General features: G+C 36.7%; 1 protein-coding gene across 3 annotated transcripts in view; it reads right to left on the bottom strand.

Moving 5' to 3' along the window:
• Positions 1–21,844, bottom strand: part of fars2 (phenylalanyl-tRNA synthetase 2, mitochondrial) — a 158,851-nt gene that overhangs the window by 54,524 nt on the left and 82,483 nt on the right. For all 3 annotated transcript variants that reach the window (XM_046847393.1, XM_046847394.1, XM_046847395.1), the window contains one exon: positions 16,317–16,468. In XM_046847393.1, coding sequence (XP_046703349.1) covers positions 16,317–16,468 — 152 coding nt within the window. The remainder of the gene's footprint in view (positions 1–16,316; positions 16,469–21,844) is intronic.

The raw sequence follows: 21,844 nt of genomic DNA, 5'->3' as shown, positions 1-21,844 counted from the left end.
AATATGCACAAGGCATTGTCATAGTATTTAAATTCGACATATCTGAACTGCTTTACCCAGGTCAAAATGTGTGTGATATTTTACATCCATTTCTCTGGCCATAATGAGTGAGATCTTAAAGGGTTGATAACTGAGAAGCTCTGAAAACTTTTAGAGTTCCTTACTGTCCAATCAGGAAGTTGCCCATTTACAAAACACAATGCATTGTAGAAAAGAGAGGTAGCTGGTGCTCAATATTGAAAAATAGTAGACAAGCTTTCAACAAAACTATGTCTTCAAATGTAAGTAACTTGTTTTTTTATTCCTGTAGCTTACCTTTTTATTTGCTTGAATGAAATGACTTTTAGGTGTTCAGTGCTTTTTATTTATTTTTTAAATCCACATGCTAGCCTACAATCATACTTGATGTGCCATGAGGAAAATGTATGTGATTAAGTGAACTGCTGGAAATTGTGTCATAAGTTTCCTAATTTGTATTACTATATTACTATTCCTAATAGTTATTACTATTCAGCAGACTATAGGAAACAATATGTGGTTCACCAGTCCAAGTTTTGTAAAATGAGGAGGTTCTTGATCATGTTTACATACAAAAACCTACAGATCTGATTAGTGACACTAGTTCTGGTCTTAATACATCATATTGCATCATGATGGTCACAGATGAGCAACAACCCTTCACACTGTTGAAGAATTTATGTCGCTGGACACCCGAAAGTCTAGAAAACGTCCCAGGTTCCATGAAACCACCAGATTGCTGACAAAAATCATTCTCTGTGGGGAAATCTAATGACATCCCTAACCAGCAGTCAGGCATAAAAAAAGGATGTCATCCAAATGTTGTCTAGACTTTCTTAACTTTTGACCTATAGAAAAACTATCTGGTCCATTAACTATACTCGGCTAGTGGACTGGCTGTTTCAGCAGGCTGCTTGTACTCCATATTTGGCTCATCCCTATTTGTGCCACACACAAGGTAAATTTTACAGACAATTACAGCTTGATTCGAGAGTGCAGAAACCTGGATAGAGCCGGTACAATCAAACACCGCTCAAACACAAACTCTCGAAGCAAATCTGCTTCACAGTGTTTCTCACCTGCCTATAGCTTTCACCGCTAGCAACAGTGAAGGCAAGCAGCGAACCATGCAGTCGCCACACTGAGGGACTGTCCACACGCTGAGAAATAAGACGGAGGAAATGAATGAGCTTATGGCTAGGCTTGGCAAGCAATGTGCCTCATGAACGCTCAGTTCCTTTCTTCCAAGGCATGCCATGAGCATATGAGCACGAGTGGCCACATATGAAGTACAGACCACTTAGTTACTATTTATAATATGTCAGCTGTTAGAAATAGTTGGGGGCACTGTCTGAGAGAAACCTGGAGAAAATGTTTGACAAAATGAATTACTGCTAAATTCACTTTTCAAATTCAAGAGAATTTTTTTTCCTCCAAGAAATCTTAACTGATTATAAACCTTTTAACAAATAGAGATTTGTCTCCAGAGATAATGAAGTACTAAAATACAAAAATTTTGTTACTGTAACTAAGTAGATTTTTCTATTATCAGTACTTTACTTCACTATTAAAGTTTTAGGACAGTTTCTTACTTTTATCTATTACATTTTTACACAAATATTTGTACTTTCTACTTCTTAAATTTTCCAACCAGACTTGTTACTTTAGTTTTAATCTATTTGGTGACATGATCATAATTTTTTTAATTGCACCCTATTTTCTAGATTATCAACTCATTTCTTGTCATTGTGTGGCTTTTTATAACAAACACTAGTGTATCTTTTCCTGGCTCTCATGCACCATAGACGTAAGCTAATTTACGAAGCTAACGACAAGCAAGGCAGAAGGCAACAAGAAGTCTGGGGTTAACGTGGATGAGACAGAGGGAGTCAGTGATGTAAACATGACTGAGAACAGAGACATTCCTGATCACCTGATCATCATCTTTTCTCTGCTCGTGTTCTATATGGTGGATGTTCAGCCTGGATACATTCATTAGAAAACAACATTTTAATTTTTTTTATATTAAGATATAAATATAATTTGAGGTCCAGTTACCAGTGTGACACTAAAACAGGTAGTAGCAATGGCTACTTTTTATGTCAGAGCACAAATGTATTTATTTTAACTTGAGTAAAAAAGTGTAGTCAGTATTTCAACTTTAACCAGAGTCTTTAAAAACATGAGTATCTGTATTTCTACAGGAGTGAAGGATATGTGTATTTTGCCATCTCAGTTTATCTCAATATAATATATTGAATAAAATATCCCCACCCCCCCTCCACACACACACACACACACACACACACACACACACACACACACACACACACACACACACACTCACACACACACACACACACACACAGGTACAGACAGACATACACAGACACACACAGGACACATGTGTTGGCACTGCCTAAATGTTTAGGGGTAGTGGTTCAGGGGTTCAAGCCCAAGTATCACAAAGCTGCCACTCTTGGGCCCTTAAGCTAGGCCCTTAACCCTCTGTGATCCAGGGAAGGCTGTGTCATGGCTGACCCTGCAATCTGACCCGAGCTTCCCATCGCTGGGATATGCAAAGAAAGAATTTCTGTGCTATGAAGTACACGTGACAAGTATACCAGCACCTTCCACCTTTCAAATTGTGAATGCATTTAATGCTTAAACACTTTTGCCCGACAAAAACCAGGGCTGTCCCAGGCAATAATCAAACCCTGCTGGAGCAAAGCAACTTCTATTTTAAAAGCAAAAAAGGCTAAAGACATGTACAAAGGCAACTGAGGCACAACAAGAGTTTATTTAAAAAATTTAATTTAATATAAACTGAATGAAAACGATGTTTGTTCAAAAAACAAGACTAGACTAAACTATAGCCAGATCATAAGACAGTCTGGGAAAAAAGCAGATTCCTTTTATAACTGAGGGAGAACTTTTGTTGAAAAGACAAAACAAACCAGGAGCATTTACAGAGCTGAAATAACTAACTTGACAAAAACAATTTTTAGAAAATAATTGGTGTTTGTCTTGTTTAATTATCAGAGGATAATAGTCTATTTAAACCAATTTAAAACAGTTGTGTCCAGTAACAAGGCATTTTTACATACATTCAATACATATTTTAAGTATTTGTACTTTATTGGAGTATTTATAGAAAACTTTTACTTCAGGACAATCTCAGAAAAAAAAAGTAAACTTTTTGTCTCGCTACTTTGAAAGGAAAACATTAAGAGCGTAAGAAGAGAAGATATAGTTGAGACTCAGTTTTGATGAGAATGTGAAAAACAATCAAAAACAAGTATGACTTTACTTTTACTTTAGTAGAAAAAAAAAAATTTACTAGATCATATTTAAGCACATTTTCAGAAAGTTGTAATATAAATAAAAGCAGAATGCAATGATTTGCAAATCTCTCTATCATGCAAAAAAGAAGCCATATGTGAATATGATAGAGGAAAACGCTCTTCCCTCATTCAAAATGGAATAAGGCATATATAGACTGTTGTTAAACGAAAAGGGGGATGCTACATAGGTGCTACATAGGAGTAAACATGGTTCTGTCCTAACTTTTTTAGTGATCCATTCTAACAATCAAATTTAAAATTACGCTATTTATTTATTTATTTTTTTACATTAAAATGGTACATTTCCTCAGTTTAAACATTTGATATGTTCTCTATGTTCTACTGTGAAAAAAATAGTTTATGAGGTTATAAAATTTATGAGGTTTGCAATTTTTTGTTTTTATTCACATTGTCCCTAACGTTTTGCGCATTAACACAGCAATTGTGTACCTCGACTTCTGCTGTTTAAAAATAATTAAACTATTAAAAGAGGAAGAAAATGTCTTGAACTTTTAAGCAAAATAATAAAAATATTTCTAGTCCTCACAAAAAAGTGGGTAGAGTGGGGGGGAAACTGGGAAGTCTGATTAACAGTCTTTACATCTCTAGTCAAGCCAAATCAAGAGTCAAGTCAAGTAGCTTTTATTGTCATTTCAACCATACAAAGCTGGTGCATTACACAACATTCCTCCAGAACCCTGGTGCTACATTAGAGACAACAACATAGAGCCACATCACACAACATAGAGCTACATAACAGAACACTGAGCTTAGGACTAAATTTAATTGTTTAAGACACAAAGTGCATCGTGTGCAAACTGGTGCAAACAGTGCAAGACAAAACAGTGTAAGACAGATACACAAAACACAAAATCGCACCACCAGTAAACCTACCGTATAATGTGTTATACAGTACAATGTGCAAAACAGAACTGTAAATAAAAGTTTAATTGTGAATATAAACACAAAATGTAGACAAAAAGTTGTGCAAAACATCTTAGAATTACATAAATCTATCACTGCCTTTGAAATGTCTTCAGTTGATTTTGTACCCAGGCAAAGTTTTTATTGTATTGTATCTGTTCTCATGAATCTGTTAAACCTTTTTATAAATACTTCTGATAGTTTTCATAATGCATCTCTATGAAAGGTCCAAGTAGTAGTACAATTAATGGTTTCATATTTAATTACAAAACTAATTAGCACTGCATCTGAAGAATGAGTTCTTAATGTGTTTTCCTCGTGTATGCAGTAAAAAAATAAAAAAATATAAAGCCAAGCTTCACCGTTAACACACTTTCTTCATAACACTTATAACAAACTGCAAACAATAATCATAACAGTGATTGCTGATTGTGTTGGGTAAGTGCCTTTTTAAATTGGAGCCACAGCAGGAGCAAGGGCTGTGCATCTGAAGGCTGTCACAGAAGCACATGTATATGAAGATACACTGAATTCCCCTGACATAATGGTGTCACAGTTAATATAAAAAACAAAACAAAAAAAATAACACGTCACAAAAAAAAAAAGGACGAAACAAAGCGAGCAGAGTCTATGTTCAACTTCAACACATCACAAATCACTGAAGTAGTTGTTAGTGTCCAACCAATGAGCCTTTTACTGTAAAATGATGGATTCTCTCTGAAAATCAGCCTTTGTGTAGAGTTTAGAGGCAGAATCTGCTATCTGACCGCCTATAAAGTGTGCCTATAAAGGATGTGGGCCTAGAATAACAACTCAAGCCAACTCATGGGGAAGGGTTAAGCTCAGTGTTTAAGACACTGGACTTTTGATCAAAAGGTTGTGAGTTCAATCCCAGTACCACCAAGTTGCCACTGTTGGGCATGTGATCAAAGCCCTTAAACTCTCAGTGCTCAATTGTATTGTATACTGTATTTATATATATATATATATATATATATATATATATATATATATATATATATATATATATATATATATATATCTCCGCGGTGCGCTTTGGGAAGAAAAGAGCAGCCGTTGAGAAAATGCCGGTGGGAAGGCACGTACCGGGATGCGCATGAGCGATAACAACGACCGCCGTGAACCAACATATACCAACAATAACGGACAGTGTGAAAGTTTAAATAGGAGATGGTGATGATGCTAAACAAGCACCATATGTGCGCGATTGAAGCCGGGAGCTTCAGAGAAAGCGGCCGAGAAAGCACCTGCCACGCCGAAGGGGGCGGCGAAGGGGGCGTGGCAGGTGGATTCCTGACAGATAAACATGTACTGTATGTATTTTTATAGCATGCCTTCATCAAACAAATCGCGGCAACGCTGTTGTGTAAAAAAAAAACCTCCAAAAACACGTGCATGCACATTCTCATTTATTAACGCACATCATGTACATAAAGAAGTTTCAAGCACGTTAATATATTGCCGCCATATTGATTTTCGTTTATCTCAATGCTTTTTGGCAACCCCCTAGGACATCGACATAACCGGGTTCCACTGTGTGTATGTATATATATATATATATATATATATATATATATATATATATATATATATATATATATATATAGTGAGGGAAATAAGTATTTGAACACCCTGCTATTTTGCAAGTTCTCCCATTTAGAAATCATGGAGGGGTCAGAAATTGTCATCGTAGGTGCATGTCCACTGTGAGAGACATAATCTTAAAAAAAAAAAAAAAATCCAGGAATCACAATATATGATTTTTAAACTATTTATTTGTATGATACGTATAATACGATAAGTATTTGAACACCTGTCTATCAGCTAGAATTCTGACCCTCAAAGACCTGTTAGTCTGCCTTTAAAATGTCCACCTCCACTACATTTATTATCCTAAATTAGATGCACCTGTTTGAGGTCGTTAGCTGCATAAAGACACCTGTCCACCCCATACAATCAGTAAGAATCCAACTACTAACATGGCCAAGACCAAAGAGCTGTCCAAAGACACTAGAGACAAAATTGTACACCTCCACAAGGCTGGAAAGGGCTACGGGGAAATTGACAAGCAGCTTGGTGAAAAAAGGTCCACTGTTGGAGCAATCATTAGAAAATGGAAGAAGCTAAACATGACTGTCAATCTCACTCGGACTGGGGCTCTATGCAAGATCTCACCTCGTGGGGTCTCAATGATCCTAAGGAAGGTGAGAAATCAGCCCAGAACTACACGGGAGGAGCTGGTCAATGACCTGAAAAGAGCTGGGACCAACGTTTCCAAGGTTACTGTTGGTAATACACTACGACGTCATGGTTTGAAATCATGCATGGCACGGAAGGTTCCCCTGATTAAACCAGCACATGTCCAGGCACGTCTTAAGTTTGCCAATGACCATTTGGATGATCCAGAGGAGTCATGGGAGAAAGTCATGTGGTCAGATGAGACCAAAATAGAACTTTTGGGTCATAAATCCACTAAACGTGTTTGGAGGAAGAAGAATGATGAGTACCATCCCAAGAACACTATCTCTACTGTGAAGCATGGGGGTGGTAGCATCTTTGGGGGTGTTTTTCTGCACATGGGACAGGGCGACTGCACTGTATTAAGGAGAGGATTACCGGGGCCATGTATTGCGAGATTTTGGGGAACAACCTCGTTCCCTCAGTTAGAGCATTGAATATGGGTCGAGGCTGGGTCTTCCAACATGACAATGACCCGAAGCACACAGCCAGGATAACCAAGGAGTGGCTCTGTAAGAAGCATATCAAGGTTCTGGCGTGGCCTAGCCAGTCTCCAGACCTAAACCCAATAGAGAATCTTTAGAGGGAGCTCAAACTCCATGTTTCTCAGCGACAGGCCAGAAACCTGACTGATCTAGAGAAGATCTGTGTGGAGGAGTGGGCCAAAATCCCTCCTGCAGTGTGTGCAAACCTGGTAAAAAACTACAGGAAACGTTTGACCTCTGTAATTGCAAACAAAGGCTACTGTACCAAATATTAACATTGACTTTCTCAGGTGTTCAAATACTTATTTGCAGCTGTTTCATACAAAGAAATAGTTAAAAAAATCATACAATGTGATTTCTGGATTTTTTTTTTTAGATTATGTCTCTCACAGTGGACATGCACCTACGATGACAATTTTAGACCCCTCCATGATTTCTAAGTGGGAGAACTTGCAAAATAGCAGGGTGTTCAAATACTCATTTTCCTTACTGTATATATATATATATATATATATATATATATATATATATATATATATATATATATATATATATATATATATACACACACACACACACACACACACACACACACACACACACACACACCCATCCATACATATACATACATACGTATATATAAAAAAAAATTTGTCCAGAAACATACACTCGCTTAAATTTACATTTTTGGAGACACACTCACATCTTCTCACCTTTAACTTTTGTGTCAATGCATGTTCCTTCTCCGCCTCTGTCTACATTTATGGATCTTTCCTAATTAATTGAGACATACTCGCTTATTCTTTTCCTGGTCAGATTTATCCAGAGTCTATCCAGGGAACTCTGGCTATGAGATACAAACACATCCTGCATAAGACTCCAGTCCATTGCAGGACACCACTCATTGAACTTCTAGAGGGGTATAGAGTTGTAAATACAAAAAAAAATGGCATGACTGGCCAATTTTAAAATTGGACCATGGACCCTGAAGGCTGAACGAGATATATACAACCACCAGGCATAACATTATGATGTTATGAGCAGTGAAGTGAAGAACACTGATCTCTTCATCATGGCACCTGTTAGTAGGTGGGATATATTAGGCAGCAAGTAAACATTTTGTGTTTGACAAGGGCCAAATTGTGATGTCTAGACGGCTGAGTCAGAGCTGGTCTGGTCTGCAGTAGATTCAGAAGATACATATATGACAACAGGATGAAAATGTGCTGTCGCAGTACTGACATATCAGCTGTCATCTTTGTCAAACTCATCATTACATTAGCAGGTTGCAAAAGTGCCAAGTCAGCACTGCTGCAATACAGGACAAAAAAGTGCACCAATCAAGACATTGTTTTATTTCCAGAAAACAACTTTTTCCCAAAGGTCACTGCGCAAAAACGTCATGTCGAGACGTGACCGTCCGTCCTCTGTCATTACTCATGGTGTTTGCGGAGAGGTGGCAAGGATGGAGGGGAGTACAAGCAGAAGCGTCCGCCCTCTTCGGGCAAACGTGATAATGCAGGTTTTCGCAGCACTCTCTCACATACACACACTTCGGCGAGCAAGAACAGGTGATTGAACTCACAGCCGGGAAAATGAGTAAGAATTTAGACCGCCTCTCGTGTTGCTTGATACACAAAAAACACATTAGGAAAATGAAATTAGGGAAAAGCACGTATAAGACAAAATGTATAATAATGACTTTGCTGCTCGCTGGCCCAGCATGGACTCCCATCACCTCTGTTTGCTTTCTTATTTATGGATGTCATTAAGACAGAGGGAGAGAAAAGCTGCTATTTAAAAAAGATTAAGAGAGAGGACAGAGATAAATGCTTGCAGTCTTTTTTTTACGCACTGCAGGTCCTGAATATCTCTCTCTCTCTCTCTCTCTCTCTCTCTCTTTCTCTCTCTCTACACACATATAGGTAAACTCCTCCCCATCAGAATAAATATCAACGGGGCAAAACAGGGTCAAAGCGAGAAAAAGAAAACCAGGACAGAAAGAGAGAGAGAAGTGTTGAGCTAATGTTTTCGGTGCCTAATAAAGTGAGCAGTGTAATATCTGAAACATTAGAAAGTTCCAAATGGAGCTACTGAGAGCGCTTAAGCCCGCCTCCTCCTGTCATTAACACTGAGCTAAAATGCACAGCAGTCTTACACTCCACAACATCAACACACCCTAATGTTAGCCCCATTAGCTCCAAGAGCACATCAGGACTCAAATTGGCAATCATGCAGGAAGTGAGCGGTGATCACCGAGCTTAAAATATTCTGTTTAAAGTAAACACGATTCCAAGCGTGGATGTCTGCAGCACGACGACATTTTAGCGCCACCTTAAAAAAAATAAAAAATAAATCAAAGATGACAAGAATAAAGTGGTAGCACTACGAGAACAAAGCGTCAAACATGCCGGAGTTGAACTCCTTCAGAGTTGATTTCTTAGATGATTATCCTCACAATCTCTTGAGAAACAGCATATCTTCGAATAGCACGCAGACGTAACCATCAATATCATTCAGACTGCAAAAATTAGGCAATTTCCTCAATGTCTGTCTGTACTTTTTTCTGGAATAAATGAACTTTCCCATATAACCGCTGAAGTGTCGTTTAACTAATTATAACTCCGTGTTGATGCGCAGTTAATGTAGGAGTTGAATCCTAACCTAAAGTAGGATTTAACCAAATCTTTCATGTACATTTAATGCTGCAGATTTTTCACATTAATCTCGTATTGCTATGACTTCGTTATTCAAATATTTTGACTTTAGTCTCGTAAAGCTTCAAATTTACAATTTGTAATTTTTTTTAGTTAGCACTTATCGCCATCATACTGCAGTGATGCGTGCAGCGGAAACGAAAAATTAACCGTGTGAGAATTTGACCTTGTGCATGGTCTGAAACTTGATCAGCTGCTGAAGAGACGACGAGCTCTGCATTCATAAGAGTGAATTGGATTGTGTATTTGGGTGTGCTGTAAGCCGTACTACACACACAGCCAAGGCTAAGTTCATCATTTTCATTTTTACACAACTTCCCCCCAGTTTAGTCATAGCCAATTCCCAGCTGCTCGCTAAGTCCGCCTAATTAGCCATCAGTCTAAAAGGTTTATGGTTAGCATGTGAGGGATGGTTGCTCTCTGGGTGGGAAGAATTGAGAGTGTGTGCTGTCATAGTAAAAGGAAGGAGACCAACATGCTCAATTACACGTGTAAAGAAAACTGAAACATCAGTGGTGATTTTTATGCAGTGACAGAAAAGTAAATGACAATCGTAATGACATTGTTCAGATCTTGTTGATGCTAGACAGTGACTCCCATTATGACTAAAATGTTATCCATCATGACTAAAATATTTATTAGCATTTGAAAAATTAAACAATAATTAGCAGCTCAGTGGATGATTTCTGACTTTTTATCAGAAGGACATGGGTTCAAATCCCAGGACAAGCAAGCTGTTACTGCTGGGCCCTTCAGCAAGGCCCTTACCCTCAATCTCTCAGCTGTATAAGCAAAATAACTTCACATCACTCTCCATAAGGCCAAATCTCACCTTACAACTTCAGAATTGTAAATGCAAGAATATGCACATTAATTCCTGAAAACTGCTCAGTAACTACACAACCCTTCCACTGTGAATTCACTTCCCATCAAAAAAAAACAAGCTAAAGTGCTCTTAGCGTTTATTCCTTTGTGGGAGCTGTTAAAGGCTCTATGCAGAACCCTACAACAGAGTATTTCATGTTCAAGAAAGGGAAACTTTTGAAAGCTAGAACTATTAAAAAAGTCCAAAGGGTCTTCAGAATCCATAGTACCCAAGGCTCTACATGAAACTTCTTTAAAAAGAAAACTCTTCATTGCAAGGTTTTTAAAGAGATCTTTTAAAAGGGGAAAAAAACGGAGAGAAGCTCCATAATCCTGAGTGTATTTGTTCGTATACTTACTCAGCGATTTGAAATTCTTTTTGTGGAATTAGACTTTTTAATTGCTATTCTAGATATAAACCAGTATACAGCAGAGAGAAAAAGCATTCTACAAAACCTGTACTACACTGGTAGTCAATGGCACAATACAAAAACTACAGCAAAACATTAAAGATGTAATGCAAAATTCATAATTTGACTGCTTGTTCTTGTCTTTAACTAACCTAAGAGAACATACAAACCTGGGAGAAGCAGAGACAAAAGAGTAACGTGATACTGTACATTCGGTTTTAAGTAAAAAAACAATAAAAAAAAAAAAAAAGATGTATTTAATATCAATGTACAACCTCCTCCAGCCTCCTCCAGCTCCTTCATTTGCAACAACATATTAGTACTTAAATATGATCTCTCTCAGAGTATTTTCTTGTTTCCTTTCATTTTAAATCTGTAACGTCTTTACTTCATTTCCTTTAATCAAACATGCCGTCTCCTCATTCTCTTTCAATGTACATATACAGTATAAATTCCATTTCCAGTGTAAATTCTATTTTTCATTTTATTTTATTTATTATTTTTATTTATTTTATATATATTTTTTATAATGTCAATTCTATTCCTCTATTATGTTTTTATGGGACATTTATGTGATATGAGAGAGAGAGAGAGAGAGAGAGAGAGAGAGAGAGAGAGAGAGAGAGAGAGAGAGAGAGAGAGAGAGAGAGAAAGAAAGAAAGAAAGAAAGAAAGATTTTTTTGACTTTTAACACACCTTTATTTTTCCTTTGTTTCACTTAGTTAACATTCCACCTTAGTACCCATACTATCGATAACATGCCCAAAAAGAAAAAACAAAAGAAATTAAAATAAATAAAATAAATAAATAAATAAATAAATAAATGCACAGATGGATGGACACTTTCATAAATAATTAGATGGATAAAAGGGTAAAAGGAAAAAAATTAAAATTAAATAAATAAATACTGGTGTGCACATAAAGATGTTAAAAAGTAAATAAAAAATAAAAAAGCAACAAAAACAAAACCTGCTTATGCACCCATTAAAAACGACGCTTGGATTAAACGAGGGGACACAAATTAAAACATCACACATTTAGAATTAGTCGATGATCCTGGTCCAGCGTGCACAAGACATCATTTAGTGCCCAGGCGTTCACAAAACCATCCAGATTGTTTGTCAGTTTAAAATATGCGAACTCCGCCCTGAGCCTAGCAGATATTAGAGCTCTAACCATCACCTCAGGATCTTCTGTGCCTTCGCTCCTGAGCTTCCTCTTCCTAGTTAACCAAATTGCCAGCTTTGAGTCTCCTATTAGGAAGTTTATTAGGCAGACACGGTTTCTGTCTGTGCTCACGTACTTAGGCCCAAAGATAAAAAGCTCTTCACTGAAGATACTGCCCAGGTCTCTGACCCATCCCTCTAACACCCTGAACAGTCCTCTCAGCCTGCAGCAGTGCAGAAACAGGTGGTCTACTGACTCGTCTGTGTTACAGAAGACACATTCCCTCCCTATGGTGGGTTCGATGTGTGCCACGTGTCTGTTCGTAGCTACCGCCCAGTGAACAATCCTCCATTGGAGATCCGCAGTGCGTTTCTCTATCGGAGGTTTGTACAGGGATCTCCAGCAGCCTTTGGGAGACGAGTCTGGCCCAAACACTTCTGACCACTTTGATTCCCTACAGTCTTTGAGCGTGTTGTAGTGTGACACCTTTAATATGCAGCTGATGTACAGTGCAGTGAAAGAAAGAAAGAAAGATTTATACTTGTCATATATACTTTTACAGCACAGTGAAATTCTTTCTTCACATATCCTAGCGATGTTGGGAAGCTGGGGTCAGAGCACAGGCTCAGCCATAATATGGCACCCCTGGACTACAGAGGGTTAAGGGCCATGCACAAGGGCCCCAAGAGTTGCAGCTTTAACCCATAATCTTTCGATGAGTAACACAGAGCCTCAACCACAGAGTTTTCCACTTTTTCAGTCCATGTTGTAATATGTATAAATGTAAACTTTGAATGAGATTTCCCATTTAATGAAAAACTGTTGCAAGATCACAATCAGAATCCCCTGAACCTTGCAAGTGTGTGTAGAGTAGGTGGTAGCTCAGAGATCCATAAATGAGAATGTCATGAATTCAAAGCAAAGCAACACCATGCTGCTGCTGCTGCTGAGCCCCTGAGCAAATCCCTTAACCCTCAACTACTCAGGTGAATAAATGAGTTAATTGTAAGTCACTATGGATGAGGGTATCTGCAAAATGCCTCCAACAATAGAAATCTGTTTAAAAGGTATGATGTAGAAGAGAATGGAATATATACAGTATATACAGTGAGGAAAATAAGTATTTGAACACCCTGCTATTTTGCAAGTTCTCCCACTTAGAAATCATGGAGGGGTCTGAAATTGTCATCGTAGGTGCATGTCCACTGTGAGAGACATAATCTAAAAAAAAAACTCTGAACTCTGTGTTTCTCAGCGACAGGCCAGAAAGCTGACTGATCTAGAGAAGATCTGTGTGGTGGAGTGGGCTAAAATCCCTCCTGCAGTGTGTGCAAACCTGGTGAAAAACCACAGGAAACGTTTGACCTCGGTAATTGCAAACAAAGGCTACTGTACCAAATATTAACATTGACTTTCTCAGGTGTTCAAATACTTATTTGCAGCTGTATCATACAAAGAAATAGTTAAAAAATCATACATTGTGATTTCTGGATTTTGTTTTTAGATTATGTCTCTCACAGTGGACATGCACCTCTGAGGACAATTTCAGACCCCTCCAAGTGGGAGAACTTGCAAAATAGCAGTGTGTTCAAATACTTATTTTCCTCACTGTGTATATATATATATATATATATATATATATATATATATATATATATATATATATATATATATATATATATATTTTTTTTTTTTTTAAACAAAAGCAAGTACTTTTGTACATTTTAGGTAACAAGAGATGTAAAAGAAGTAATTTCGCTCATGAACAGTATGGGTTTCATCTCCCACTCACCATAGTGGGGTGAATAATTTCTAAACTTAATTTCTTGACTAATAAGAAATACTATAATGCAATAAAAGGAAATGCTATACTGTAATGACAGGAAATACGATACTGTAATGAGTTTCTCAATTGTCAATACAGGGAAGTTGTCAATTCAGGGAACACAACCCATAATCTGGATGCAACATGCAAATCAGGATGCAGGACAATTTAATCAATAAATAATTATTTGGGAGCTCTATATAATCAAATGTTTGAAAAATTAAAACCTGATTTGGGTTACATAAACATAAACATTACAAAAATATTTTAAGATAAAAGAAAGATTTTTGCACCCTATTTTGCAGTGTATATCCATCAACGAAACAGTACAATGGAAACCCAAACCTGTTCCAGCATAGCAATGCCCCTGTGCACAAAGCAAACTACATGAAGATATGCAGTGCTTTTGGAGTGGAACATCTACTGCTATAGAGCTCTGACCTCAACCCTATTAAACACTTTTGGTATAAATTGGAACACTGACTGCATCCCAGGCCTCCACACCTCACCTACATCAGTACTTATATATTTATATTTATAGTACATATATATATACACTACTCTGTATATTGTGTTTTACATATATAACATATATTCATCTGTATACAACATTTATAGTACATATTCATCTTTTAATTACTGTTTATAGTCTTTATTTTATTTAACTGTAAATTCATGTTAAATCTATATATCCTGCACTTGCTGTTATTGCACTCTGGTTAGACCCAAACTGCATTTCGTTGCATTGTACTTGTACATGTGTAATGACAATAAAGTTGAATCTAATCTAATCTAATCTACTTGACTTTACTAACACAGCACAAATCTCCACAAGCGCACTACAAATTATAGTGGAACATCTTCCCAGAAGAGTGGAAGAAATTATAAGAGCAAATTGGGACTAAATGTGGAAATGTGATGCTCCCAAAGCACATACCATACTTATGACCAGGTGTAACTTATGGCAATATAGCGTACGAAATGCGTTACGGAAACATGACAAAACCAAGCTAACAAAATCGATCAATTTTTTACTCTAATTTCTGTGAGGCAGAGTTCAGTGCCCTTGTGAAAATACTGATCTCAGCTGAGATCAAATGCATGATTTCAAATGATGCTTCCTGACTTTGATAAGCTCCGGTGTGGCACTTGTCAGTTCTTTCATTAGACGTGGTGAATGCTGAGTCACTGCTGATGGATTTTTACACACTGGGATTTATAGGCATTGCTATATAACTCGTATAACCCACTTTTCCCACTTTGAGGAATGCTAATTGCATGTGATGTGGGTGTAGGAAAACGATAGATGTGCAACAAAATGCAATGAAGTTTGGAGATTTTTGATGGAGGTTTTAATGTCTAATAACTTCGACATGCTCGTAGTAATGCACTGTGTATCAAAGCCTACTTTTAAAATAAATCAAGGAGTGGTCAGGATTCAGTCTTGGACCAACAAAAGTTAGAACCCCTGAATGACCTCCCTCATAGGAAAAACACTAAAACCCTCCAATACATGTCTTTGTCAATCAGTTTTATCCTTCTTCCTTTCATCCATTTTTGCATTCCTACTTCCAACCATTTACCCACCCATACTTCCTCCAATCCATCCATCTTTTTCAACCATTCGTACATCAATCATTCCTTCATTCCTTTCTTCCATTTCTTTATTCTTTCATTCCTCCTTCCCTCCACCTGTCCAGGTAAACTGGAAACCATCTACTGTTGGATTTCCATTTGAATCTTTTTTTTTTTTTTTTTAATCTTAGACATTTTCATCTATCTGGCCATCTGCCAAATCCATCCATCTATCCATTTATTTAGCCATCTATCCATTTATGCATCTATCTATCTGATATTCTATCTATACTTTTGGAAAAACAACAAGAAATGTGCTTAGGAGTTCTTTAGATTGTTAAAAGTTCTAGCTTTATCAAGGTGTTCTAACTTTAAGGGCTTTCCCAGAGGGTCAAACCAAATAAAAACCTCTTTAAAAAGCTAGACTGAGGTTTTTTTTATTTTTATTTATTTTTTTAAGAACACACAGATTTTAGATGTGTTTGATTCTGATGGATCTGCACCCCAGGGGTGGAAGCAAAGTTCCTGTTAGATGTACAGTATATGTTTGAATCTAAGCCTCTACTCTTATTATGTGTAAACACTATTATTTTGTGACTTTTCAATAAAAATATTCATAAAGATGTTTTCTTTTGTCTGAATTTGGGCTTCTGCAGTTTTTTATTTCCTTTAATGTCAGTCTCAGTCACTCGAATAAACAGTAATAAGAGAAGCGTTCTGGCTCTTACTTTGGATGAGTGAACTGGTCCTGCAGCTCGACCTTCTCAACCAGATCTCCTCCGATGCTGCGCACCAAATCGTAGAAGTCAGTCTCTGTGTAGCCCTCAGCTGGCAGCCAGAAGGAGATGTCGTTGAAGAGCGGTGGGTATTTACCGAGGGCCTGAGACACACAGAAATACAATCAAAGTACTAACAGCTGATCCACACACTCATTCAGACATCTCACACCTTCAATTAATGTATAATGAAGATTTAGCAAAGCAATAAACACAGTGAACAAGGAAGAGGCAATCAGCACATCAGTGTTTCTCACCAGCACTTAATTCTTAGATAATACTAAACATCATAACGTATCTCTTTATTAGAGATATACGAACCTGCTTGATGATCCTAGAAGACAGACACAAATTGTCTTGAAAGATTTCAAGATTTTTATGTCACAAACATAGTTATAATCAGAATACAACTTGCAGTAAATTGCAAACCTGATCAGCTGCTTAGAAATGTGTGCATTAAATAAAAGGGACTATAAATATAAAATAACAGAAGATATGAGAAAATAAAATAAGACAAAAAGCAGGCCATCTTCAGGTCAAGTGACCCAGCACTACACTTTTCGGGGAGCAAAATCCAATCCAACTACCTAAAAGGTTCTTCAGCAGTGTGCATTTGAGGGAATTCATAACTGGTCTCAATTCTCAACTTTCAAAAAGTGCTTTTTGAACAATTTATGTTCCAGCAAAACCACCTGCACAGCAGAATTTCTGCAATTTTTGCCATTTGATTAAGTCTTCTTATGATTTTTGAACACAGCAGTGAGTGTGTATCAATCCACCTGCTCATTCACCAAGTTTTTCATCTCCATTTCTTATAACTAAATAAATACCAAGTCTTGTTGAAAGACCAATCAACAGTTTCTCTGATGCCTGGAAATTTATCATCAAGTCAAGAGTCTTTTTTCCTCGATTCAACCATATAGCTATAAAATGATATACACAGTGAAATGAAAGAATCAAAGTGTTACATAAACAATACAGGAATACACAAGACAACACAAAGCTAAGTAATGCTAACCAGACCTACAGTACATACAGGATTATATTAAGTGCAATGGTACAAATAATGCAGTGCAGAACAATAATTTATCAGAAGGTTGTGAGTTCAAATCTTAGTACCACTAAGCACTAAACCCTCAACCGCTCAGTTGTATAAATGAGATAAGTGCAAGTGGATAATAAGTCTGACTGCAAATAAAAGTGCAGCACTGACTAAAACGCAAAGCTAATAATTAGAATCAGATTTATTTGTCATGTACACCTGAGCATACAAGAAACTTGTTTATGGTTTAGAAGTAAACCAAATGTTACCATTTAATATACAGATTAGATACGATTAGATTAGATTAGTCACTGTGCAGAGTACAAGTACAAAGCCAATGAAATGCAGTCAGCATTTACCCAGAAGTGCAAATAGCAATGTATATAAATGAATATACAAATATTCAATGAACGTATTTACATTTTTATTATTTATTTTAGCAGTGCTGGACTAAACAAAACTTACATCAAAATATATACCCTTACACAGAAAACAGAAAGTGGCAACATTGTACAGTGATTGTCCAATTATTTCAATGATATTTTAAGACTAATACAAACATCATGATTCCACATAACACAGCTGAAACACAACTGGCCAAGCATAGAACACAATACACACTGGCCATTAAAGAAAGTGACAATATAGTGCAGTGATTGTTGCACACAGGTATGATATTGCACAAAGTTGAAGGGATAGAGGTAAAAAGTCGAGTATAATTGTTTTGCTCATGTCTGCATAAGGACTAAAGTACAAAGATATTATCTATATACTAATAATTATTTTACATTTAAAGGTGACATGCTGGTTAGCTGCATTTTTAGTGTATTTAACAGCACACAAAAGGAAGGTGCCAAGTTGCAAAGCAGATATATATTGAGTTGGACTGTGTGTGTCGCTATGTATTTGTAGACTTATAGCATGAAAGACGAAACTGTTGCACAGTCCGGCTGTGAGGGAGCAAAAGCTATAGCAGGAGGGTGAATAGTTTTGTAAGAGCACTTGTACTTCTTTAAATCATTTACCACTATCCAGCACTCTATAAATATATAGACAAAAGCACAACCTAGTCGACTACACTACACCATAATGACTGGTTGGATCACCCTGGCAATTTGCGCCTGGATCCTAAATTCTGACTTTGAGAGCACCCTTAGATCTTAATCCTGAAAAGTGTCAGAAGCAGCACTTTGTTTCTATCAGTACTCAGTATGCATTTGTGTCCTGATGTATAGAAATAAATCAAATTATAAAACTGAACAAAACTGTCTATCTGGAAGATCAGGAGAGGAAAAAAGGGAAAAAAATGCATATTATAATGGTGGAGACAATTAGATTTGCTCTGGGTCCTTTCTCTGACAGTAGCATTAAGAAGAAAAACAACCCAGTCATAAAAGGCCTGAAAGATGATCATGATATTGAATTACTGGATGCTTTCATCTACGAGGAAGTGGGGGATTTAATAGAGAATAAACAGAGAAAATTGTAATTAAAAAAAAATCTGAAAGTGAGAAGGGAAGCGAGCGAAGAGAGAGAGAGAGAGAGAGAGAGAGAGAGAGAGAGAGAGAGAGAGAGAGCGCAATAGAAAAAAGAGAAGTGCATTTTAAAGACAGCAGAAGGAAGACAACATAAAAGATGACAGAAAACTAATTTTAGAAATGTAGAACTTTAAATGAGATTCAGAATTCTCTCAAAGGCACACAAATTAAAGAAAAAACAAAAACACTTGGGAACCCCTAAATAAATAGCAATGAGAAGTAAAAGTCCTGGATGTACTTGTAATTTCTGTTAAAATTCATTAAAAAAAGTTTCTTTGCAAAAGCTTCGAGCTCAGTGTTCAGGCTCAGTGAATAACCATGTGTTAAAACTGTTCTGCTCTTAAGCTCGGGGTTGAATTTGCACTTGCACCTAAAAGGCAGGCTGCTCTAAAGCATAACGTTCCTCCGCAAAAACAAAATCCTCATGAGATCTTATAAGGTCACTCTTATTAGATCTTCCTGCACACATGTAGTATAGAGTTTACAAGCCTTAGGTGTTTTTAGGTAAGCTAATGCATTGAATTTATAACAGTGTGTGTGTGTGTGTGTGTGTGTGTGTGTGTGTGTGTGTGTGTGTGTTATGCATATACTGAAGATACTGTAGTATACTATTATATTATTAGATATTTGCAATATAAATTTTTAGACAGACAGCAGGACAGACAGACAGATGAGACAGACAGACAGGTAGATAAATAGATAAGTTCCATTTAGTGGGAGATTGTTGAGAAACCAATACATTCATTCACCTTTCCCAATTCCCTAAAATCTAGAGGAACACTTTCTGTACCTCTGATATGACAAGACCAGTAGAAATGCCAAAGCTCATCGAAGTAAAGAGGATAAGTGGGGATCGGTGATAAAAAAGCATTACACAGAAATGCGTCCAGTAACCAAGACCAAGTCTATCAGACTAAATAAGCATTATACAAAATGGATGGATTAAAAATATCAAATGATATCAAACATTTCACAAAAGATGGGTGTGGCTCGGGGACCTTTAAAACGTCCCTCAAGAACTCTTCTTCGAGACGTGACTCAAACCCTTCGAAGGCAGATCTTCTGGCAAGCTTTACCTTCAAGAACTTCTCCTACTCTGATCTTCAGGAGAACCTGGAAGAACTTCTAACTGCCTCCTAATGGACTCTTCAAGAATTTCCTTTGTCCACCTCATCCGGACTCTTGTTTAGCAAAAGCCAATGCAAGTAATCGTTTTAAAGACCATTTAAGCACATGATTAAGCTCGAGCCCCTTTATTAAGGTGAATTTAAATTTCTTGATGATTCTCATTTAGGTTGTGGTTATTTTTGAAGGTAAGCTTGCCATTCCTTTTCTTTCTCTCTCTCTCTCTTTCTTCTTTTTCCTTCTTTTCCTCCTTCTACATATTCTTAACTGCTTTTCCTCTTTTATGTACATTTGTGTAGTTAGTTCTATGTTGTGTTTGTCTCATTCATTAAACGCCATATTTTTCATAAGTGATTGTCTCTGAGTGGCGCTCACACTTCAAAGTCACTGCAATATTTGATCGTAATACATGCTCTATAACTTGTACGGCATAAAGAAGGGGGGGGGATTTCCCTTTTTGCAAGCTAAATTCGCTACATCTGTGAACTTACTTCGGGAAAATGTCCATTGTTAAATGCGCTATACCAATGAAACTGAATTAAAATGTTTTTACACATAAGTTCTTCTATTTTAAAATCTTAATTGTTGTCACCTCGAAATAGAAACTCTGACCTCACATTCAAAAGAATTAATTAATGTAAAGAATGTAAAAGACTAGTTAACAAAAGAAAAGATCTTTTGCTACATGAGACGTTTTTAAAATAAAACTTGTATGAGGAAACGCATTAAGTGTTTGTATAACCTTGAACAGTGCATAAATACGACATTTGAGACTCAGCGTTAGTTTGTTCATCAGCAATAGAAAAATGGGGAAATGTATCCATTATACAGATGGACTATTGTATTGTTGAAAGATTTATGATCACACTCTTGATGTCACCCAAATGAGGATGGGTTCCCCTTTTGAATCTGGTTCCTCTCAAGGTTTCTTCCTCATAACATCTAAGGAAGTTTTTCCTTGCCACAGTCGCCACGGCTGCTCATCAGGGATAAATACACATCATTCACTTTGACTGTTGATTTGTGTAAAGCTGCTTTGAGACAATGTCTGTTGTGAAAAGCGCTATAGAAATAAACTTGACTTGACTTGATGGACTACAGTAAAATAAATAAATAAATCAAAGGTCATTGTTGATCGGTTTATAATAAAGGGCGCAAGAAAATAATATTCCAAGAATATTCCACAACAGTTACATAAAAATAAGTCCACCTTACATTTTGGCTGCTTTATGCCAACCCATAATTGATTACTATACAGTAAGTGCACAGCTCCTATCTGGTTTTTTGTTTATTCATTATTATTTTGTAATCTTTGGTGGTAATCTGCAACCCCAATTTCAAAAAAGTTGGAACACTGTGTAAATTGTAAATAGAGTAAACCTCTAATTTATTCACAAAAGAACATAAAAACAAGTTCAAAATGACCTTGTTTTTTTTTTTTTTTAATTATTACATTTCCTCAGTTTAAACATTTCATGTTCTCTAAAATTGAGGTTTATGAGATTCAGTTGCATTCTGTTTTTATTTACCTTGTACACAGCGATCCAACTTTTTTAACACTCCTCTTAAAAAACGGGCCAGCAAAAGTCTGGAAAAAATAAATACTATTAAAATTAAACAGTTGGAGAAACATTTTGCAACTATTAAGGGTCATTTGCAACAGGATTAGGTATAAATAGTGTATCTGACTATATAATAGAGAGGCAGAGTCTCTCAGAAATGTGGTGCAGAGCTTCACCAATCTGTGAAAGATTGTGTCTACACAGAATAATGAT

Source organism: Silurus meridionalis, chromosome 4, assembly GCF_014805685.1.
Source record: "Silurus meridionalis isolate SWU-2019-XX chromosome 4, ASM1480568v1, whole genome shotgun sequence".
NCBI lineage: Eukaryota > Metazoa > Chordata > Actinopteri > Siluriformes > Siluridae > Silurus > Silurus meridionalis.
Note: the sequence above shows the minus strand (reverse complement) of the source record. Positions and strands in the feature narration are given on the sequence as shown.